The sequence below is a fragment of the Oncorhynchus masou genome, chromosome 28 (assembly GCF_036934945.1).
Source record: "Oncorhynchus masou masou isolate Uvic2021 chromosome 28, UVic_Omas_1.1, whole genome shotgun sequence".
Classification (NCBI taxonomy): domain Eukaryota; kingdom Metazoa; phylum Chordata; class Actinopteri; order Salmoniformes; family Salmonidae; genus Oncorhynchus; species Oncorhynchus masou.
In genome coordinates, this window is record NC_088239.1 from 27228383 (window position 1) to 27252516 (window position 24134).

General features: G+C 42.3%; 1 protein-coding gene across 1 annotated transcript in view; it reads right to left on the minus strand.

Annotated features, from left to right (window-relative positions):
• Window positions 1-6025: 6025 nt before the first annotated feature.
• The window catches only part of LOC135518556 (POU domain, class 6, transcription factor 2-like), an 86778-nt gene continuing 68669 nt past the window's right edge, over window positions 6026-24134 (minus strand). The window contains exons 6-9 of the mRNA XM_064943723.1: window positions 19541-19750; window positions 16235-16388; window positions 10637-10805; window positions 6026-6548 (exon numbers count right to left, since the gene is read on the minus strand). Of these exons, the coding sequence (XP_064799795.1) occupies window positions 6026-6548; window positions 10637-10805; window positions 16235-16388; window positions 19541-19750 (1056 nt within the window). The remainder of the gene's footprint in view (window positions 6549-10636; window positions 10806-16234; window positions 16389-19540; window positions 19751-24134) is intronic.

Here is a 24134-nt window from a genome sequence, read left to right on the forward strand (position 1 = left end):
TAAATTGTATGTCTATGGTTGCCTAGATTGGTTCTCAATTAGAGGCAGCTGTCTATCGTTGTCTCTGATTGGGAACCATATTTAGGCAGCCATATTCTGTGGGTACTTTGTGGGTGATTATTTATGTCTATTGCTTGTTAGCACAGTTCTTATAGCGGCACGGTCGTTTTTGTGTTCAGTGCTTTCTTTAATTAAAATATCATCATGAACACATACCACGCTGTGCTTTGGTCTACTCCATAAGACGATCGTGACAGATATTGTTTAAAATCCAGGGTCAAACAGCTTCAGTATTGACATTATTGATTAAAGATACTTTACTAGCAACCTTATCCCACCCATATACATACAATTAATAGAACAGAATATTCTATACTGAACAAAAATATAAATGCAACATTTAAAGTGTTAGCCCATGTTTCATGAGCTGAAATAAAAGATCCCAGAAATGTTCCATAAGCACAAAAATATTATTTCTCTCTTGTGCACAAATTTCTTTACATCCCTGTTAGTGAGCATTTCTCCTTTGCCAAGATAATTCATCCACCTGACAGGTGTTGCATGTCAAGAAGCTGATTAAACAGCATGACCATTACAAAGGTGGTGGGGACAGTAAAAGGCCCCTCTCTAAAATGTGCAGTTTTGTGACACACCACGATGGCACAGATGCCTCAAGTTTTGAGGGAGCGTGCAATTGGCATGCTGACTGCAGGAATGTCCAACAGAGCTGTTGCCAGAGAATTGAACGTTCATTTCTCTACAATAAGCCGAGGCTTTAGAGAAATTGGCAGTACGTCCAACCAGCCTCACACCCGCAGACCATGTGTAACCTGGCCAGTTCAGGATCTCCACATCCGGCTTCACCTGTGGGATCGTCTGAGGAGATGGGTGCTGCTAAAGAGTATTTATGTCTGTAATAAAGCACTTTTGTCTGGAAAAACTCATTGGCTGGGCCTGGCTCCCCATTGGCTGGGCCTGGCTCTCCAATGGGTGGGCCTGGCTCCCCAATGGGTGGGCCTGACTCCCCATTGGCTGAGCCTGGCTCCTCGATGGGTGGGCCTGGCTCCCATATGCCTGATGAATTTATTTCAATTAACTGATTTCCTTCTATGAACTGTAACTCAGGCAAATCTTTGAAGTTGTTGCGTGTTTACATCTATATTTCTAAACAATGGCCCATGATATGTGGACCAAAATATCAGCATATCAACTGTACCATTTTGAACATTTGGGATTCTGTATCAGTATGGCAATGTCCAGAGGCAAATGGGTGAACTGAAAAATGTGGACTTTAAGAATGTTTGTCTATTCTATTCCATTTCTATGATTCCACCTCACGTATCGGGTTACACCTCTCCTTACAAGGGTAGTGTGTTTTTTATATGTTGAGAGTGAGATCTGCTGATTTTGTGCCCTGGTCACTCACTTATTGACACTAACTTTTGGAGTTGAAGTTTACTTTTCCATCAACAAACTATAAACATTTTAAGATATTGAAAAAAAGATGAGTCGGAATAGCTGTCTCTGCACAATGATATTGTACTTAGAAAAATAAAGAAACTGGAATAAATACAAAACAAAAGAATATCAAATAGCCCAAGTTATACCTCAAAAATACATCTAGTATTTCGAAACGAAGAGGGGAAAAAACTGAAAGGATGACAAAAAACATCTTCAACATCAGTTTTCAGCCTAATGTTAATAATTTATGTTGTCTGTGCTTTTTTATTATTATTATTATTTATTTACTCCTTTCTATTCACCAGACAGTCAGTTTTCAAAGGCTTCATGGACAAGAAAGCTATTTCAAACTTTGGAGTTTAGTTTCAAAAGGCTTTCACCCAAGAATGTGTTTTCCCCTCATACACTTGTCTCTGTATTGTTTTCTGCTAAGGCAAAGAAATGAAACATTGATGTGAAATAACCCTGACATGTATTCCTTTCTATTGACCCTATGGAAATCTAAATGAATTGCTACTGACCCCAGAGGTTTGCAGCCTGTCCGTTTGCTTTTAGGTGCAAACTCTCTGTATTGAAAGGTGGTTCATTGGTGGAAAAGCCTTTGTGGACACATCTCTCTCAATCATGGCACAGTGGAAGTGCAAGAAAAAAACAACCTCTAAACTGATAGCCAAGGGGGTGGGCTGGGGGGATACGGAGCAGAACACAGAAGTCTGACTTAACTTTATGCTCCAACTATACATGTACACTGTGTCTGGGTTTTAATGGAATTGAGATGCACTTGCGCTGACAGCAAAGTATGCATTGGTAAAATAGGATAGGAAAATATGTCAAAATCTTGTGAGACTGGAGAACAGTGAATTCAAAAAAGCAGATTTTCTGCAATCTGTCCCTTATTACTCCAACTGCAGTGTTTACAATGTCTGTCGGTACACTCTTAGAACCCCGAGGAGCCCTTTTTTTTCTCTAAGAGTCTATATTGTTAGGAATGTGGTGCATTAGTCCTTTCTTCATCATCATATGCAGCACTTGCCAGAGAAGTTCTCTAAAATGTCCCTAAACATATATTTCAGATTCGGATGATTTATTCTACATTTCATAAGAAACAAGACAGTCCATTCATGTCAAACAATTGTTTATTATTAATTATGGTACAAATAAATGTGACAGACTTGAAGAATTGTAGAAATACACAAAGTGCTGCATAACTGACCAAACAGATATTGCTCTATAGATTAAGTTCAGTCTATAAAATTTAAAGCAACCTTTGCAGATTCATCAGCTTTGGTTTCAAGGTCGTTCTTGAGTTCTAACAACATTTCAAAACCAGTTGGTGTGTGAGTCTGTGTGGATATCGTTTGAAAACATTTATTTAAATTATTATTATTGTTTATTTTTTTTAAAATAATTGGGTGCAATTATAGAGCCTTCTTTGCCCCTTATGAAATAGGGCACACCTTGAAGACTGTAACTGAGCAGTGCATGTAACAAAGTCACAGAGAGAGAAAAAAAACAAAAAAAACAAGTGACAACAAAGTTTAGAAAGTCCTGTACATGTTACCCTGGAAACCACTTGACTAAAATAAAACACATGGCATACAGAATCTCAGTTCAGACACAACCCCCCCCCCCCCATGAGAAGTGAACACTACTTACAAACATTTCACAGGAGCCATTCTTCTGTATTTCCTTCTGTCATGGCGTTTGCTTGGCATTGCTCAGTGTACGAGGACAGTGCTGAGGTAAAATGTCAATGAACTACAACTTATCTAATCGTCGACTCTCTTCGTATTTCAAGATTGTCAGCGACATGAACCCATTTCTCTGTACAATGTGCATATAACTATAGAGCTTTGGTCCAGCATCGAAAGTTTGAGCGAAGGTATAAATCCGTTCTTTGTCTTTGTTTTTTGGTTACAGCTTCATTGTTGAGCCTCAGTACTACATGCCCATACTGTACATCACCCGCAGCATCATCACTTCTCTTACATGTTGGGATGAGGTGGGGTGAGACAGGGAGGGAACACACAAAAAAATCTTTGGATTGATTTAAATCACATATGACTTAAATTATATTATGATTGACCACTATTTAGTAATACTGCCTTTAAATATCTAAAAAGGTGTAGTATGACACTGTTTAACACTACTTCCTGTAAAGGTATATAATAACTAATAAATGTAAGAAACTCGTCAGGGAGCTTGTATGTATAGTACCTCTTAAACCTCAGCCTACTGGAGCATACAGTCCAGACTACAATATCAATGAATGTCTATTTCCTTATGCGTTTGTAAGTGTTATCAAGTGCACTTTGCGTTGCTAGGCAACACCAGTGCACAGGGGGACTAACAGACATTGAACAAAACACACCAATACGAAAACACCGCAGAAAATCTAAGTTCACTGAGCCTGTCATGTAACACTCGTCATTCTCCCCTCACCTTATTTAAGTGTTTTATACGAGTCAAATAAGAACATTTCACATCAATGTGAAATCTTAAGAGTTCTGAGAAGTGGCTTTACACATATGTACTAGTTTGTAATATTCAGTGGAGAGGTTCAACACATTGGCAGTATAGGTTATTGACACATCAACGGTGTAACAATATTGATTCCTTGAATCCTCCATGTGGGTCCTGGTAATATTGAAGTACACCTATGGAGGGGGACTCTGTTTAGATCTGTATATTAACAGCTACACAGCAACAACACCCTATGATTTGTTAGTTGAAATTAATATGGATTATGTCTTGCGGACGGGCTATTGGGTTGTCTTGCAACTTTTTCCAATACACTTTTTTAATTAGGCTATACTGTCTGTCAAGGCTTCGCTGTAGAATCACTCAAAGCAAAAGACAATGAAAACAAACACAAAACAACAGCATGACATTTTGCAAACAGTGTTTGACCCCTGAAGACAACGATTCAGAGATGAGAAAACCTTCCGATTGATTTGATTAGAATGAGTTGCTGAATGCTTAAAGAAAGTAATCCATATTTTGCTCTAAGGGCAGAAAAATGTGAGATAATTGCTAAATCCTCTACATGTGTAATTTGTTCTCTGTGACAGTGTACTCTGAAGAATGTACTTAATGATTTGAAGCTCGGGCTACCTTTTGTGGTTTTTGTCGTCTTGTTTTCAGATTCCTGTAACCCAAACCTTGTTATCGGAAACATGCGGGAGCAATTCTGTTATGCTATGCTACAGCAAATAGAACAAACTAGACACACACTTCAGAAAGGGATGGGCAGAAAAGTCCTCACAGTCCAACACATTTTCTATATTGCAATATAAAGAGGGTTGTCAATTAACAAAGAGTTCTCTTTTGAAAGTAAACATTTTATTTGGCATTCCGTTGGCCTTTGTGTAAAGTAGTTGAACTCAGTGTATGAAAGAAACCCCATAGAAAAAAGAACAAAAGGGAATGTATGAGCACATCAAAATAACTAAAACTTTTAATCGGCCAAGGTTAAAATAAATCTCCCCAAGTCCTTGAGCTGAAGCAATGTGTTCTTTGGCTATCAGGCTTTGGCAACAGAATGACTTACAACAGCACTTGACACAGTATAACATTGAGGGAAGTTCTCCCTCACACAACACTAGGCCTGAAATAACAGAATTGACGGCATGTTTCTGTATGTATAAAAAAAAAGAGTCACAGTTGTCACAAAAGGAAAATAAGGTTGAAAAGACGTCGTCTTCCATCGTGGATGACATATATATTTTGGTGAACAGAGACAGAACCTTTATGGTTAGGTACTGAGTATACCCACACTGTTTGGACAGCCTTAAGTTTTATTGTCCTTCATCGACAAAACATAAGACAATCTCATAAAATCATTGATAAATACCTGTAAAAGTTGTTACCTGTAAAAACACCGTGACTTAAAATAGCTGCAGATGAGAAGGAATCTGAGACAAACAACAATGTCATTGTTTCACAGCAAAAATGCATTTACACGACAAATCTTTCAAAGAGAACTTTGACATTGTGATTTCAATCTGAAGACGGTATTTAGTAGATATTTACATATCAGCCCAGGAAATCAAATTAAGTGAAACAAAGATAAGATGTACACCCAACCTCACACATATATCGTAGATTTTTTTGCCAGTACAAATGTAAAAATTTAGAACACATTTACACTTAAAAAATTATTCTTAGTATTCTGATGCAACAGACTTTGGTAAGTAGTTAGTGTTTTTGTCTTTGATTTTGGTATGATCTCTTTACTAAAATCTCCCTAATGGGAACCCAAATTTGGACAATGTTCTGGTCTATGAGGCCAGAATTCGATTGCTTTGAAACAGCACACTGTAGGTTTGTAATGTTTTCTCTCAAATGTGAACATATTTTTTCCATTATATTTGGTTTTTGCCAAAATATTTAAATAACTGTGGTAATCACACTGACAACACTTATTTTTGTTTGCAAATGTTCATAACTGTCCTTTCAGTTGCCTTTATAAAGGGAGAGGAATGTTCTTTCAGTCTTCATCCTACTTTGGGTCATGAGCCACCGTGTTGTTTGAACTTTCCTCTTTACCTCTAGTTTCGGGCGTTCATTTAGGGAGCTCTTCCAGAGAATCAGAGAGAGGGTCCATGGGCGCGGTCGGGCCAAGGTCCAGGTCCAGGTCACCGGGCTGTTTCAACCGCTTTATTGTGTTTTTCAACGCTTGCCTCTTGTTGCAGAACCAGACGCGGACCACCTCGCGGTCATAGTTCAGTTTCTCGGCTATCTCGGTCATTTCCTGTCCAGAGGGGTGCGTGTTCTTCTCAAAGTGGCTGTTGAGGATCTCCAGCGCTTGTGGGGTGAAAGAGGTCCTCCGCTTGCGTTTTTTGGAGGGCTCACTGCCGATAAACTCGGTCAGGTTCTGCATGCCGGACCGGTGGCGGGCCTCGGCCTCGGCCATCCAGCGTTCCAGAACCGGCTTAATCTTCTGGGCGCTTTTTGGGGTGATGTCCAACTTCTCAAACCTGGCAGGATATAAAAGGCCAGGGTTCAGTTTGCCTGTCAGACTGCTACCTATAGGGTTCTCTTGGGCTTCCTGTGGTAGGAAAAAGTGGCTTCTCAGGATGGTGTGTCTGGGGAGAATTGAGAGAGAAGAATCTTACTTAGGTGCCCTGCTGGGCCAAGGGATAACCTGCCTGCCTCAGTGAACTGGGCCTCCTCTCCCAAGCAGCTGCCACTGGGACAGAGACACCCACCAGCCTTGGTTACATCCATGACAGTTTGTAGCCAAAGTTAAAGCAGCTGAAAGTGAACGTTACATGTGGTGCCATTTTGTTTTCGCTTTGTTCGCTTTACTTTTGTCTGGTTGGCTGTGGCTGTAGTTCTCTGTCCCAGATAGGCAGCGTTGGGGTGAGGAGACCCTGCCAATGGCTAGAAAAATACTTCAGGTGGACCAATAAAACTGCCCGAGCACCAGACTATAATGATCAAACACTGAGCTCTAGCTATGGAGACTACACTAGTATGCATTGATACACAATACCATCTACCCATCATATCATCAATCAGAAAAAGGTCAAAAGGGGTTAACCAAACAATGCCATTTTTCCCAATACCTTCCCTTCAAGTGATAAAAGTCAAGGTTTTTCATTCATATGGTCAAACAGGCAGCAGTGCAAGCACTTAAGCACAGAACTATCATTTACAAAAGCCGTTTGAATTATTCATCAAAATGCACACTTTAATACATTTTTCTAACTTTTCTCCCTCAGGCACTCATTGTATATTTAAAATGAATACATTTCCACTTTTCAGTCTTGAATATACTTGCAAGTTTATGAATGCATGAAGCACAAGTAAATATTCAAATGTAGTGTATTGTGTACTTTAGTGCCCTTGAAATAAACCCTCAATAGCTCAAAACAATAGTTCCAAAGTTTTGAAAGAGTTCCTAAGTCATGAACAGTAGCTAAATGAAGGCTTGCTGAATCAGTATGATCTCACCAAATAGTGGATATATACTACTGTACTACTAGATCATTGTACGGGGAATCTGTACTGTAACTCAGTGTATTTTGACCCTGTTAGCTGCAGTGTTCTGTGAGACAAGCACAGAGACGGCGTTTGGCTTGGGCGTGCTGAGGGATGATGGAACTGGGCTAAAGTTGCTGGGTTTCTCACATGCCGTGTAATAATGGAATCAGTGTCAGAGTGCGGTTTAAGCTGCCTGCCCTCTAATGAGAGTCCAGACATCTGTCTAGGTGTTCAGGGGCGAGCGGCTGAGAGGAAAAGTCATACGCCTTTAAAACAACAGCGGAACACGCCTAGGCCTCTTCTATGACCTCGACCTATCACGGATGCCTTTGATATAATCTTCCTGGAAGGCAGGTGAGGAGATGCCTCAGAGCTGGGAGAAAGGACCCCTCTCACAGGACCAAAATGAAAGACATTTCTTCGTGGAGAGTCGACTTGTCATACAGAACGATAGCGAATAATTGCCCTGTCTGTTTTTCCGCTTTCCAACTCTGTTTTTACATTTCTGCTTGTCGACGGGCAGTATTATTTATAAGCCACTCTTAAACAGTGGAAAGAGGACGGTTCCATCCTGCAAGGAATACATTAGCCAGTAAATATATGGAGTGGGCAGAAACAGGACATTTCATGGATCAACAGGGACCAAATGCACTCAAATGAGTGGAGAGCTGCTCGGCTGGCTCCTCAGTGAGGAGCCACTCCTACTAGTTGAGAACCACCAGTGGGAAATGAATACATACTGTATATCTACCTCTTTTACTCCCCTTCCGCTCTCTCTCAACAGTCTTAAAAGTACCTTTTTCAGGCCATGCATAAACATCTGCTAAGTGCTAATGCTTACAGTGCTGTTTGCGTTTAACCCTTTAACAATATCGTGAGGCCATGTGTAAGAATGGGTATTTGACTAAGTGGAAGGTCCGTTACTTACAGAATACAGGGGACAGATCCGATGTATTAAATCAGTATCCGAGCTTTCAGATATGAATCCAACATGCCAGGTACAGGTGGAGAAAGAAGTGGATGCGATGCAATATAAACAGGGTGGATGTGAAGGCACATTTCTGCTTAATTTGATGAGTAAGTTTGAGTGTAAATGAATGTTGTGTAAATGCATGCAGCTTAAACATGGAAACATAATTCCCCTTCAGGAATTACACAAGAAACAAGTAGTTTAGACAACATTGTGCACCGATGCATTCTGAGAGGTGGTCACATTAACAGCACTGTGAATCTTTGGACGCGTAGTTGCATTGAGGAGGAGGTGGATTTAAACTTAATGCCGATTTTTTTTTTCTGCAAGAAAAGGTGTCCTCCATTTGGGAAAGCATGCCATCAATCATAATTTGCAACGTTATCTAAAAAAGCATTTTGGCAATATCATTATTTTAGTTTAACCCTAGATGACAGATTGCATTTGCTGCTTGTACAAAGCACTCTATGATAAGACAATATTCCAACCCATTGGTCTGATGATGTCCTTATGGGATGTCTGTGGCCCTGTGATAAGCTAATAAAGCCTTTTTAACAAAGTGAGCAATGGAATCCGACAAGATGGAACTCTGTGTCACTGTCTGTTCCAGTGACATATGACAACAGCAAGCCCTTAAGCTAGCATGCGGTCCCCTCGTCTCCTCCAACTTCCATGTCTCTGTTGATGTTAACTAAACTAAAGCATGTGAAGACTATCTACTTAAAGCGTCATACCAACAACAACAAAAAACGACGGTCTTACCGACATACACAAACTCACAAGGACACAATACCTGTTCCTTTTTTTTCTTCTTTTCTTTGAAGGCTTTTAATGTACATTCTAAATGTCTGAATTATGCACGCGTGTAAATATTTCATGGGTGATTTTTTTTAAAGACTTGAAACATTAGTTTGAAAGGGCTGTTGCTCATAAGAACCCTACTCCCCCAGTTTCAGATTATTCCTGGCTGTTTGATGTTGATGTGATGAACATTTTAAGAGCGCATGGTAGCAGTGGGTCACATACTGTAGGCAGGACAGGTCATCAGCAGAGCACATGCAGTTCAGAAGCGCATTACAAATGAATACAGGAATAAGAAGGGGCACAGTGATGATAACTGTTGACAGTGATGCATGCTACTGCAGTAAAGCACAATACTATGGGTGGGTAGAGTACAAAGAAAAGGCAAAATGACATTAGCCACAGGCCAAATGTCAGAACTTAATTAGATGTGATTACGATATTTCAACTATTGATTTCGTACACTTGGTGAGAAAAATAAAATAGAACAGAGACAATTGTACTTTTAGATCGTGTGAAACTTAAGAATGAAGGGAGTTTGAATGCTGGGACGTAATATAATGGCGAGAGATGTGCACGTCTAAGGGGTTTAGTTAATTGGTGCTGAAGTTAAAGGAGGAAAGGCTTAAAAAGAACGAGACATTACCTGGTAACACTAAATGTCCGATTATCTAATGAATAGATAATGCGGCGTTTAAACGCACGTCCTTACGGGACTGTGGAACATGACAATCTTATTAACAGACTGGTTCTTGTCAGGTTCTCTTAAGCCCAATGTAGAGTGAACAGCAATAGGCCTTAGTAATTATTAAATGCTTTAAGTGCTTCGTGTAATACTCTAGGTAATGTATTTTGCATAAGTAAGTCATGTCAGAGGAGAGGGGGGGGGGGGAAGAAGAGAGGAGGACAAAGAATTCACATGAGACCTTCATTTGACTGGATGGTCTTCAATTATGTATCCATTTTAATATCTTAATGATGTCTGCTTAAATATGAGATGAAATGTGGATGTGAGTCGTCATGGACACCAGAAAACAATGTGCAGTCTCAAAGACAGTACTCCTGAGCACCTTTGTCTACTGTGGCGACTACTACACCGACAGGAGAGCGCAGCAAGAGGATCCGTTGATCTCCAGGGGAGTGACCGGACATCATTCAGATATAAAACGGTTTCAGATGTTCTACACGAGGTTCTACATATTTATTTGAATAAAACTGGTAAGATATTGCATTCATTTGCACTTTTAGTACCACAATGAGTGAGTCAACTTAACTTCTGCACTGCAGTCAAGAAAAAAACGTTTATCACTTGATGGGAAGGATTGGAATATTCCAGGAGACACCGAAATCAACAGATCTATGCCAGAAAATACCATGCTTTGCTGTGAATCTTTCGGCACCCCAAGTTCTCCTTACCTGCAGATGGCAGACTGACTATAGGCCGGGCCCTCGGCCGCGCTGAGTGCCTGACCCACCTGCGTCTGGGTCAGCCCCAGGGACAAGCGGCGGATTTTGAACGCTTTGGCGAACTCCCGAATCTCCTCCAGGTTGACCCCATCCACTTCGCTGGCGGCCGTCTGGGGGTCTACAATACAACAGAGATAGAGGGGGGTCAAAAAACGAGAAGGACCAAAGCAATCTTCGTATAGTTAAAAGGCCTTTAAAAAAAACGATTTGTCAGGGAGTAGAGATGGAGGCAGAGGGAGGGGCGCTAGCACCATTAAACACACCGAATACAAAGAATATAGCTAATTCACACACATTCCACTATAACGTGACATCTCTGGTCTCTGTTGACGAACAACAGGAGTAGCTTTAGAAATATATTATGAATTGAGTTAGCAGTGATTGCCATTCTGGTGCTTCTCTGCCCTCTCGTTGATAATAGCGGTCTCTGTACAATATGTACTGTAATGGTATCGAGAGTGAAAGGAGGGCTTTGCGTTTAACGCGACATTGAAAATGCTCCTCATTTAATCTTCAACATGAAAGCTCGTAGACACATAATGGACACAGCAGCACAGAGACATGTCCATTCAGTCGGTTAGTCCACTGTGGTGCCATTGCCATACTCAGCATTCCTCCTGTTTCATTATGAACAATAAGCAGACTGAAAGCCAACCGTTTTATAGCCCAAACTCTGCGCTTTTATCATGGAAAAAGAAGCCTGTGGAATGTTTATTAAGAGGATCATTCCAATCATCTGTCCCTCCTTTGGGGAAGTCAGTTGACACCTCCGCAGAAAGACTGTGCTGCTGTGTGTGCTGCACCACTCAGTTGTTCAAAGATGGCATTCAACTCTACTCTAAAGAAGACATTTTATTGTTTAATTGTTGTTTGTAAATTGCTGCTTTGCGGACCCACATCTAAGTGACTTTGGGGACCTATTTTCCCTGAAGCATTATGAAGAATTTCATAGCTAATAAAAAGTGATTTCACATTGTACATCAATGTCAGGTGCCCTGGCATCTTGCTTACTAAAGCAAAGTTTGTGCCAGTGAATTATTCATCTTGGTCATTATCAATGAATTATTAAAGGAATTTTCCAAGCGTATTGAAGAAAAAAAATCTATCGGGGCTGCCATCTTGACGCGAGGCCTCATAAGAGACGCAGTGATTCTGAGCTTCTCCGGCGGCAGAGCTCTAGACGTGCGAACGTTTGGAGACATGGGACCAAGTCATCCCAAATGGCACCCTATTCCCAATGTAGTGCACTACTTTGACCAGGACCTATAGTTCTTTTTTTATTTTTTGACTGAATTGAGGGTTTGCCTCGTCAAATGTAGGGCACTATATACGGAATAAGCTGCCATTTGGGATGCAGCCCCTGAATATCTTAAAAGGATGGGAGGATGGGCACCTAGCTGCATCCTCAGTCCTCATCACTTCCACCTTGATGAGCATCTGATTATCCCCAATGGAGAGCCATTGAAGTGTGTTTCTCTATGAAATGATTCGTCCTCTCTGTAAGTGGTGCCCACACTGTCTGTCCACTGTGATCCATCACTGGTCTCCTTCCTATATGACTGTCTTCAAGGCTTTACAAATAATACATATTCCATATGATGGCTTTGGATTTCATTTACATTGGGTTTGAAATTCCTATGTACCCTGTGTAGGCATTTGTGATCTAAAAAGACATTGAATGTTTGAAAAAAAACATCCGCTGGTTTAGAATAAAAACGGTTAGACGGTTAGAGTAAGGGTAAGGGTTCGGGTTAGGGTTAAGTTTAGGGTTAGGGTTAGGATAAGGCTTACGGTTACGGTTAGAGTAAGGGTAAGGGTTCGGGTTAGGGTTAAGTTTAGGGTTAGGATAAGGCTTACGGTTACGGTTACGGTTACGGTTAGAGTAAGGGTAAGGGTTCGGGTTAGGGTTAAGTTTAGGGTTAGGATAAGGCTTACGGTTACGGTTACGGTTAGAGTAAGGGTAAGGGTTCGGGTTAGGGTTAAGTTTAGGGTTAGGATAAGGCTTACGGTTACGGTTACGGTTAGAGTAAGGGTAAGGGTTCGGGTTAGGGTTAAGTTTAGGGTTAGGATAAGGGTTACGGTTACGGTTAAAGTAAGGGTAAGGGTTCGGGTTAGGGTTAAGTTTAGGGTTAGGGTTAGGATAAGGGTTACGGTTACGGTTAGAGTAAGGGTAAGGGTTCGGGTTAGGGTTAAGTTTAGGGTTAGGATAAAGGTTATGGTTACAGTTAGAGTAAGGGTAAGGGTTCGGGTTAGGGTTAAGTTTAGGGTTAGGATAAGGGTTACGGTTACGGTTAGAGTAAGGGTAAGGGTTCAGGTTAGGGTTAAGTTTAGGGTTAGGATAAGGGTTACGGTTAGGGTTAGTAGATAGTTAGGCTAAACGTTAATGATGGTTTGTGGATAGTCTGTAGAGCATCTACAGATGGACTATCCAAATAAAGTGTTACCCCTGGACCTTGCAAAGACAATGAGCTGGACCAGGGCAGTATATTGGCAAGAGGAATGTAGAATAAAAAAAGCGGTATTACGTATGAGTTCGACACAGAAATAATGCTCCATGTCCACGTACGGGATATTCACCTAAAGGGGCTATGCATTCCTGAACGACGTGGAAGGTGTGCTCCACGATGCATTGACGGAGAACCCCGACTTGATGTTCCCTCTCATACCATGGCGACAATTTGACAGTAGAAATGTGTTCAACATCCACTGAAGTAGCTAGAACGTTTACTAGGTAGCTACAGCTGTTGCCTAAGGTAACCAAACAAACAGACTTGCTAGTTTAGCTAACCAAGCCATCAGTCCGAGCTTGCTATTATGAAAATTGAATTCAACGATGACAATAATGTTTTCAGTTCGACTGTTGCTTTCAATAGCAGCTGAAACATAGAACATGTAAGAATGAACTATAGCCATTGAATTTTACCGTGCTGATATACAGTGCCTTGCGAACGTATTCGGCCCCCTTGAACTATGCGACCTTTTGCCACATTTCAGGCTTCAAACAAAGATATAAAACTGTATTTTTTTGTGAAGAATCAACAACAAGTGGGACACAATCATGAAGTGGAACGACATTTATTGGATATTTCAAACTTTTTTAACAAATCAAAAACTGAAAAATTGGGCGTGCAAAATTATTCAGCCCCTTTACTTTCAGTGCAGCAAACTCTCTCCAGAAGTTCAGTGAGGATCTCTGAATGATCCAATGTTGACCTAAATGACTAATGATGATAAATACAATCCACCTGTGTGTAATCAAGTCTCCGTATAAATGCACCTGCACTGTGATAGTCTCAGAGGTCCGTTAAAAGTGCAGAGAGCATCATGAAGAACAAGGAACACACCAGGCTGGCCCGAGATACTGCTGTGAAGAAGTTTAAAGCCGGATTTGGATACAAAAAGATTTCCCAAGCTTTAAACATCCCAAGGAGCACTGTGCAAGCGATAATATTGAAATGGAAGGAGTATCAGACCACTGCAAATCTACCAAGACCTGGCCGTCCCTCTAAACTTTCAGCTCATACAAGGAGAAGACTGATCAGAGATGCAGCCAAGAGGCCCATGATCACTCTGGATGAACTGCAGATATCTAAAGCTGAGGTGGGAGACTCTTTCCATAGGACAACAATCAGTCGTATATTGCACAAATCTGGCCTTTATGGAAGAGTGGCAAGAAGAAAGCCATTTCTTAAAGATATCCATAAAAAGTGTCGTTTAAAGTTTGCCACAAGCCACCTGGGAGACACACTAAACATGTGGAAGAAGGTGCTCTGGTCGGATGAAACCAAAATTGAACTTTTTGGCAACAATGCAAAACGTTATGTTTGGCGTAAAAGCAACACAGCTCATCACTCTGAACACACCATCCCCACTGTTAAACATGGTTGTGGCAGCATCATGGCTTGGGCCTGTTTTTCTTCAGCAGGGACAGGGAAGATGGTTAAAATTGATGGGAAGATGGATGGAGCCAAATACAGGACCATTCTGGAAGAAAACCTGATGGAGTCTGCAAAAGACCTGAGACTGGGACGGACAAATAACTGTCAAACATGGTGGTGGCAGCATCATGGCTTGGGCCTGCTTTTCTTCAGCAGGGACAGGGAAGATGGTTAAAATTGATGGGAAGATGGATGGAGCCAAATACAGGACCATTCTGGAAGAAAACCTGATGGAGTCTGCAAAAGACCTGAGACTGGGACGGAGATTTGTCTTCCAACAAGACAATGATCCAAAACATAAAGCAAAATCTACAATGGAATGGTTCAAAAATAAACATATCCAGGTGTTAGAATGGCCAAGTCAAAGTCCAGACCTGAATCCAATCGAGAATCTGTGGAAAGAACTGAAAACTGCTGTTCACAAATGCTCTCCATCCAACCTCACTGAGCTCGAGCTGTTTTGCAAGGAGGAATGGGAAAAAAATTCAGTCTCTCGATGTGCAAAACTGATAGAGACATACCCCAAGCGACTTACAGCTGTAATCGCAGCAAAAGGTGGCGCTACAAAGTATTAACTTAAGGGGGCTGAATAATTTTGCACGCCCAATTTCTCAGTTTTTGATTTGTTAAAAAAGTTTGAAATATCCAATAAATGTCGTTCCACTTCATGATTGTGTCCCACTTGTTGTTGATTCTTCACAAAAAAATACAGTTTTATATCTTTATGTTTGAAGCCTGAAATGTGGCAAAATGTCGCAAAGTTCAAGGGGGCCGAATTCTTTCGCAAGGCACTGTACCATGCGTTACAGGGAAATAATGCACGCTCTAGAATGGCCTTCAAGCCAATCAGAAACAAGTATTATCAACAACGCCATGGTGTAATTAAGCAATACAGCCAGAGGAGGTGTGGTATATGGCCGATATACCATGGACTAAGGGCTGTTCTTAGGCACAGCCCTTACCCGAGGAGCCTTATTGCTATTTTAAATTGGTTACCAATGTAATTAGAGCAGTAAAACAAAATGTTTTGTTATACCCGTGGTATACGGTCTGATATACCATGGCTTTCAGTCAATCAGAATTCAGGGCTCAAACCACCCCAGTACATAAAACAAGTTGATCAATGGCAACTTCTTTATATTGAATGCAGAACTCAGTCGCAGATGCCTTCAAAATGAGGGAATTTAGGTGAGTAGCCTGTGACAATTTAAATATATTTATATTTATCTGACGAAAACAGAGTTTTTAAGGCAACGGTTTGCATGCTGACAGCCTTAGGCTCTATGATTTATTAAGGGTCCACAGAGGGCTAAGCATTTGGAAACTGAGGCTGGTGTTCATTACACACAGTGTTTTTGATAGTCTAATAAACAGAATATTAAATAAATCCTTTAAGAAGAGGAAGGAGAAAAATCTAAAGTTTCTGGACAAACAAAAATCCAGAGCTCTTGAAATGTAAGGTTCACCACACCAAAGACTGTGGTCAATGACAACATGTAATTCTCTGACCATGTAGGTTTATCTGTAGGCTTGAATTTTCTCTTAATATGTGTGTGTGAGCGCGCGTGTGCGAGTGTGTGTGCGTGTGAGTGTGTCACCGGGTACTCACTGCTGACCAGCTGGCCCACGCTGAGGGCAGAGGAGGAAGATGAGGACGAGGAGGAGGAAGAGGCCTGGCGGAGAGGACTCTGGCTGTGGGGCATGTGGAGCAGGTTGGGCTGAGACGACAATGGGCCTGTCTGAACATGCTGAGCCTGAGGCAGCTGAGGACACACAGAAATGAAATATTGACTTAAAACAACAACACAGCCCCTATAACGTTGCACCAATAGCACTATAAGCGATCTTCATAACCAACCACAGCAGTTATGGTGACTCTCCAGCACCTGTACATTGCTGTGACACTGCAGCAATTATATTTGACATTAACAGCTGAACATAATATGATTGGTTTGTGTAAAGAGGTTATATGATCATTACAGTGTACTATTCAGAATGATAACACACAATGCAGTATCAATAGTCGGGTCAATAGAGTAAACTAGTCAGGGCTAGATTTCTATTGAAACAGACAGTGTTACATTTGTATAGAGACAGACAGTGGGGTTTGATAGGCGATGACTGGTGTCTCTGCTGTTTGTATCTCTCTCTCTCTCTCTCTCTCTCTCTCTCTCTCTCTCTCTCTCTCTCTCTCCTCCCTCCTCACTCTCTCCTCCATCCCTCTCCCCCTCTCTCCCTCTCCCTCTCTCTCTTTCTCCCTCTGCCATACAGGAGTGTAGAGAACACTATGACAATAGTGTTTTCTCCAGTAGTCAGACACAAGGGAATTGCTAATGAAGGCAAGTCTGTGCAGGAAAAGACACGTGGACACCAGCGCTCCTGTAGCAAACATCATTTTGGATTTCCATGCAATGTGCTTCGGCTCTAAGAAAACGATGCATTTTCATGTTTGTGAGCAAATGAATTGCTCTTACAAGATCAAGCTGATATGTCTTCACTCTAAAGTGAAGGCCGTCTCCTCCGTAAACTAGGTTGGCTTTCCCACTCCTCTCTCTTGCTATTAGTTATTTTCCCCTCGGTATGTGTTTGTTTGGGAAGTGTGGTGGATGTCAACAGAGATGCACATACTGTCAAGACAGTTGACAGGCAGAGAGAATTATCTAGCTTCACTGGAAATATTCCGCACTGCCGGCGCTGACAACCGTAAATTACACCCGTGGAACTGTCGGTGTCGTGTGTCTTTGAAGTGAGGACAAAAACCATAAACATTATTACAAATGCATTCATTCGATCACGAGTGTGATCCGGTGTTCCGTGAAGTCACATTTAAGACCATCTTCTGAGTTAATCCACCCTATCAGATTGAACTATTGTCCTTGCCATTTTACATATCATGTTTCACTTTTTTAACCTGCTTTTCTTATGGCTGAAAGCCTGGTCGATATTAGGTAGACCTAAAGCTGTGTAATTTATTTGGTTTCTTTGGTATCTGACACCTACCATGTATGTACAAGTCCAAAAGAAGGAAGCTATTTACTTTGCACATAAAACTTTTGCACTAGGTGGGATTTAAGCTCACTCATACAAATAGCACTAAAGAACTCATGTTCTTCTGAGCACAAGAGAGCCTTCTGTCCCTTTTAGCGGTTCAGTCTGGTCTTGTATTGTTTCGCTAGCTAGAGACACATGATTGTCCCTTTAAATGTTTGATTTTTAAGGAGAATTACAACACGGTCAGGTCACAGAGGTCAAATAGGTGCAGGGGGGAGTATTTTAGTTTAAGGTGGGATGATGAAAAGCATTGCTTTTTGTTTGGCTCTGCAGGGACTCTGCATACTTCTTTAGAGGGAGTCTAAGAGGATGCCTGACAGGTGCTTTACACACACACACGCACACACACACACACACACACACACACACACACACACACACACACACACACACACACACACACACACACACACACACACACACACACACACACACACACACACTACTGCTCGACAGATTTGATTTCTTTCTGTAGTATTTCTATAATCTTTACTGCCCTAGTCAAAAGAGTCAATTTGAATGGTTTTATCGAAAGCAACGTCTTCCAAACACTGGGACCAATGAAATGTTACAGTTGGGAGTTATGTTTTGTGAAGGGAAACCTTTTCAAGTTGTGTTTAGACAAAAGATGAGACGACTTGATAGCTGAAAGAAACATCAGACTTGACTCGTTTTGTAAGGGTTACTTTTCTCAAGAGTAAACAGAAAAAAAGTTCAATCTACACAAATACAGATTTTTCTCCTCATCCATTTTTATAGTGTGTATCTATGTGCTCCTGTTACCAGGTTCCCATCCAACCTTTTTATGCCTAAAAAATGTCACGACAGGCCTGATGGAAAGAGCAAATTTGTCAGCAAACTTTCCAAATGTCGACAAAAAACATACGCTAGACAAGGTGGGATCTTTTTGTGATGGTAGAGTTAATTATGAGATAAATGGCGGGGGAAAAGCTTTAATGGGCAAATATTGATCCATTTTTTTATTTGACTTTTATTTGACTTTTATTTGACTTTTATTTGACTTTTATTTGACTAGGCAGGTCAGTTAAGAAAAAAATATTATTTACAATGACAGCCTTGGAACAGTGGTTTAACTGCCTTGTTCAGGGGCAGAACGACAGATTTTTCCCTTGTCACCTCGGGGATTCGGCCAATTCTCTAACCACTAGGCTACCTGCCGCTCTAACCATCATGCCATGACATGTCGTGTGGTCCTCCCACTACGGCTCGGGAAAGCATGCAGTTTATTAGGCTACAGATTAAATAAGTTACGGTGAACCTCACAGGGTGGTGAAAGTGCACGGTGATGAGTTTGCTGCTCCTTTCCTAATAAATATAGAGGGTCTTATTCTGGTGACATGATGTTCGATGCGTGGTTGACGTTTGACAAATGTAAATAATCTTGCTCTTTTGTCCATAATAATCTCATCATGTAGGCTATACCCGCACTGTATCTGCAAGATGTTGGCGAGGGCGCACGTACCAATACCAGTGGACACATTCGCTATATAATTGTCTTTGTGACAAAACCATCAGTAGATTTGAACATGCTTTTTTATTCGCACATGGGAATTTAACCACAAAAGTCATTTTCCTAAGCTCTACATCATCACACACAGCCTTTTATGCGCAGTAAGTCAATTTGATGGAAACATCTCTGGTGGGAAAATGCGCATCATTTGCTTATGTGCAATTTAGAATAGTCGCATGAGAATCTGTCGCCAATTGGATGGAAAATGTTTTTGGCCTGCAAATGTACTGTGATTAGGAACATATCTTCATGTGTCTGCATTGTGTGTGTGTGCACGCATGTTTGTATCTGTGCATGTGGGCGTGTGCACTGCACGTCTGTGTGTGTGGTTACCTGCTGTCCAGGCTTGATTGGTGACAGTGTGATTCCCTGGGTGTTGATGACAGGCAGGATTTGATTGCCGATCACCGTGGCGATGATCTGGCCCTGGGCGTTGGTCAGAAGCTGGGGTGTAATTGGCTGGACCTGCAGCGCTGGGTTTACGCCCCCTGATTGGCTCGAGGGCCCCCCAGAGTTGGGCATAAGTGGGATCGTTCCAATTATCTAAGAAGGAGGGGTGAGAGGAGAAGGGGAAGAAATCAGATGGGCCGTTCCAGTGATCTACAGTACACGGATAAGTGTAGGAGGGTGAACGTCATTAGAACATATTGTTCATATGATCTACTGGACAGAAGTATGGAGCGATGTTCATGTTCTGTATGAAATCCCACAGCAAGTAAAACATAGAGTACTGTGCACGTCAACACATGCATATCAGTGAGCGCACAAACCATTAGAATGACAGTACCAAGCCCAGGCGCAGAAGATTTGATGGTTGAGTAAGTGTATGAGGGAACGCACAGACAGATTCTCTGATCATCTGTCACAGAGGAGCTTTTATAGGCCAAAGCAAGCAAAGGCAGAGCACCCAGCTGGGAGCACACTGCAAAGGTCAGCTCTGAGTACCTGTGTGTGTGCTGGTGCAGACCACTGACTGTGTTATCCATCACCAGGCCAGCAGAGGGGCGTGTGTGTGTGATTCATGTGTGTATATGCGTCTTTGTCCGTTTCTGTTAAGGGGGGTTGGTAATGTGGCTGTGCTGAGAGATCTCCCTCCCTTCCCCTTCCCTCAACGCACATACACACGACCAAACAGCTCCCAGGGTTCCTGGGGTACTTCATCCCCTACTCCCCTCTCCCCCCCAGCTCTCCTCTGCTCTCCTCCATGGCTGTAATCAGGAAGTGCAGATCAAAAGGGGCGGCAGAGTGTCACCGCAGCATTTTAGCTCTCAGAGCTGCCAGAGTGCGGCCAAGAGTAGCGCTTTAGGGGGGGACTTAGCGCCTCTTCCCGATGATGAAGGTTAATGTCATCTGGGGTCTGGTCCTGGACAGACAACTTCAGTCTCTCTGCCTGCTCTCTCCACTGACAGAACAACAGCACCTAGGCTCATTATGCCAGAGGAGAGTGAACGTGGTTGGGGTTGCCATTATTTTACAAACCTTGTCGTTTGGACCAGGCTGGAAGATTTGGGCTGGCACGTTCCTATTTTTTTATAGATATGTAAATCGTCGCAGGCAAAATTCAAAGCAAAATAAATGGACATAAGCACAATGAATGCTTTGGTAGCTCATGCTGCCCAGGGTTTCGACCTACTTCAAGCATCGTGTATAAATGAGACACCGGCATAATTTAATCAAGGCAGGGATTCAATTATTACACATGCACCTGTCACTTCATATGATTTCACAGCGAGATGCAAACAGATCCCTTCATACTGTGGGCCAGCATCTCACCACTGCTCCCTGTGCTAATCTAATTCTTCCTGCCATACCTCCCTCTGCCTGGTCCCCCTCCCCTCTCTCCCCATTCTCTATTTGATATAATGTGGAGGGATCAGTGGGAGAATTGTAGGCCGGCAATCTGTAATTCATCCCCTCCATGGCTCATTTGCTTACGTTGCTTCGCATTAAGCGACAGATAATTTATCTCTCTCTCCGCGCTCCGCGTCGCCTGCTCTGATTCCACCCTGTAATGCTCTCCTCTCCTGCCACTTAGCATATTTTATTGCGCCGCCTGACGCTCATGCCTCCCGACGCCTGGCTTCGCGTGCCTCTGTGGCGGTTGACTTGTTCCGCTCAATTATTCATCCTTATTGGACTAAGTGGTTGTTCTATAAACGTAATAACACAGGCAGGGAACTGACAGCTTAGCTCTCGTCCCCGGATGCACCGCTACCGCCGCGCCTCCATGTCTCCCTCAGACTTCCTGGGTGTTACATGGTAGTGCTCCAATGGCGTTTTTTCAAGGCAGTCGATTGTGACACTGATTTTGTAAAACATAATACATTTAGAGGGAAGACCAGGTGGGTGGCAGGTGGTCTCGAGTTTAGAGCGTCGGGCCAGTGACCGAAAGGTCGCTGGCTTGAATACTGGAGCCGACAAGGTGAACAATCTGTCGCTGAGCCCTTGAGCAAGGCACTAAACCCTAATTGCTCCAGGGGCGCTGACCAATGACAACATTTACTGTGACCCCACTCCCTGTGGGTGTCTCAGGGGGAGTTGGGATATGCAAGAAACACATTTCCATCACACATTTGTGTATAACAGAACAAATATAAGCACCCACAAATGATTATTATTTTACCTGTAGATTCACAGAGAGGTCCATGGAGAAGACACACTTTGGTCTCAGACTACAGCCAGTTATGGCATTTTTTAACCTCATAGGCTGTGGCACCTTGCAACAAACAATAGTATTGTCAGCTTTGTCCAACCAACATTCTTAATGTTTCTCTTTCCCAATCGTGAGGCGTGTCAGGACCTGGGTCTCTCTCTCTCTCTCTCTCTCTCTCTCTCTCTCTCTCTCTCTCTCTCTCTCTCTCTCTCTGTCATTAAGATTATGCTGCTCTTCTCTCGTTTCCACGGAAACGTCATGTCATCTCCTCGGCCAGGCCAATCGGTGGTGTTAGCCATGGTGGCCAGACAATATCTTTAGCCATTTTCCCCTCCTTCTCTCTCCGCAATGTAAATTGCTTTATACAGCTCCTGAATACTCTTGATTGTCTGGCTCTAAAGTGGAATACTGGTGTAGGTAATGTCAGGTACAGTACAATCTTCCACAAACATGCAAACCTGCACAGCAACTAGCATTCACCTGGCTTAATTTGTCCTGCTGTTATCGTTAAAGCAGGTGTTCAAAAGTTAAAATGGCAATGCCAGAATGTTTCCTCCACCTCTGAGGACTTCCACGAGCAGGAGTGATGTGTATTCCAATGGAGTCCCTTCCTGGTTGTGTGCATGCAGGTTAACAGTGCATGTGTGTGTTCCTACCTGGTGTAGTGTGCATTAGTAACAGCAGTGTCTGCCCTGTGGGCTGTAGCCTTCATCAAAGCCCATTGAAGGGGATGGATGGCTCATGGGGGTTTCACCAGGAAACAGAAAGACCAGCCACCAGGGTTAACAGGGCTGGGAGTTCCCCATCACAGACTGTTTTGGGGCTAGCTACTTTTCAGGTCATATATCTTACCATTGCTCTCTTTGTCAAAATATTATAGGTTTCTCTATGGAGCCATGGAAAGTATGGCACAGAATGTATGGTAAAATTGTGCATAGTACAAGGGAATTACATAGTATGACAGAAACATTTGTGAGGAAATGTTTCCTCTAGATACTGAGGAACTAAGGTAAAATGGTGCAGTGCTTTCCTTAGGCAGACTGTGTACTGATATGAAATTCATTATTGAATGAACTCTTTCTTACAGCCTTAATTACAAAGATGGGACTGAAGAGTGGCTTCGTTGATTACTGGACACATATACTCCATAATCAGGATGACACATGTTAAAGCCACATTATTAAATCCAATGCTTTTAAAAGCCCCTATCTGGAACCTACTCTAACAAGAAATCCAGGGCGCAACATTCACTGGGGAAGGGGGACATGTCCCCCCCCATATGCTGAAATGACATTTTCATCATTGGAGGGTGATACAAACAAGGCAACGGGGTGCTTTAGGACCATGCGGATGCCTATGAGCAGTCGGGTAGGCTGTTTAGAGTGTTTATCTGACAAAAAATGTAATATATATACATAAATATTATGTCCCCCCCCCCACATATAAAACCAAAGTTGCGCCCCTGAAGAAATCCAATGGGCATTAGTGATAGGGTAAATGACTGTAACCACTACTGTACTGTGTTCCGCTTTCTTCAAAATACCAAAGTACTATTAAGTTCCAAGCATGCATTTAGTTTCTGTAATGTTCCCTTCCCAGTATAAGAGGGGTGTCGGCGTGTACGTGCGTACGTCTGCGTGTGTGGTGGGGGGACCCTGGCTACGTTAGTAAAGTGTGGTGCACGTTTCAGAGTGCTCAGACTGAATAATGCTCCGAAATAATGAGGTGGGGAGCAAAGGACTGTAGCCCAGGGCTTTGACCGTCTCAGTGACCTGATTATGTCAGCCAATGTCAGTCGCCGATACACTACAAAAGCACAGAGCATCCCATCAAATGCATCTCCATGGCAATCTGTCCCTGTGGCCACGGCACCTTTTCCCAGACCAGGGAAAGCCACACTGTCTCATTAGCCACATTTAGCATCAAGGGCTAACACAGACGCACACAAGCTGTTTACAGTATGAGTGGACAAACATAGAAAAACATTTACAGTCATACACAATTATAAGTAGCCTACGATACAGTTGAAGTCGGACGGTTACATACACCTTAGCCAAATACATTTAAACTCAGTTTTTCACAATTCCTGACATATAATCCGAGTACAAAGTCCCTGTCTTAGGTCAGTTAGGATCACCACTTTATTTTCAGAATGTGAAATGTCAGAATTATAGTAGAGAGAATTATTTATTTCAGCTTTTTTTATTTCATTACACTCCCAGTGGGTCAGAAGTTTACATACACTCAAATAGTATTTGGTAGCATTGCCTTTAA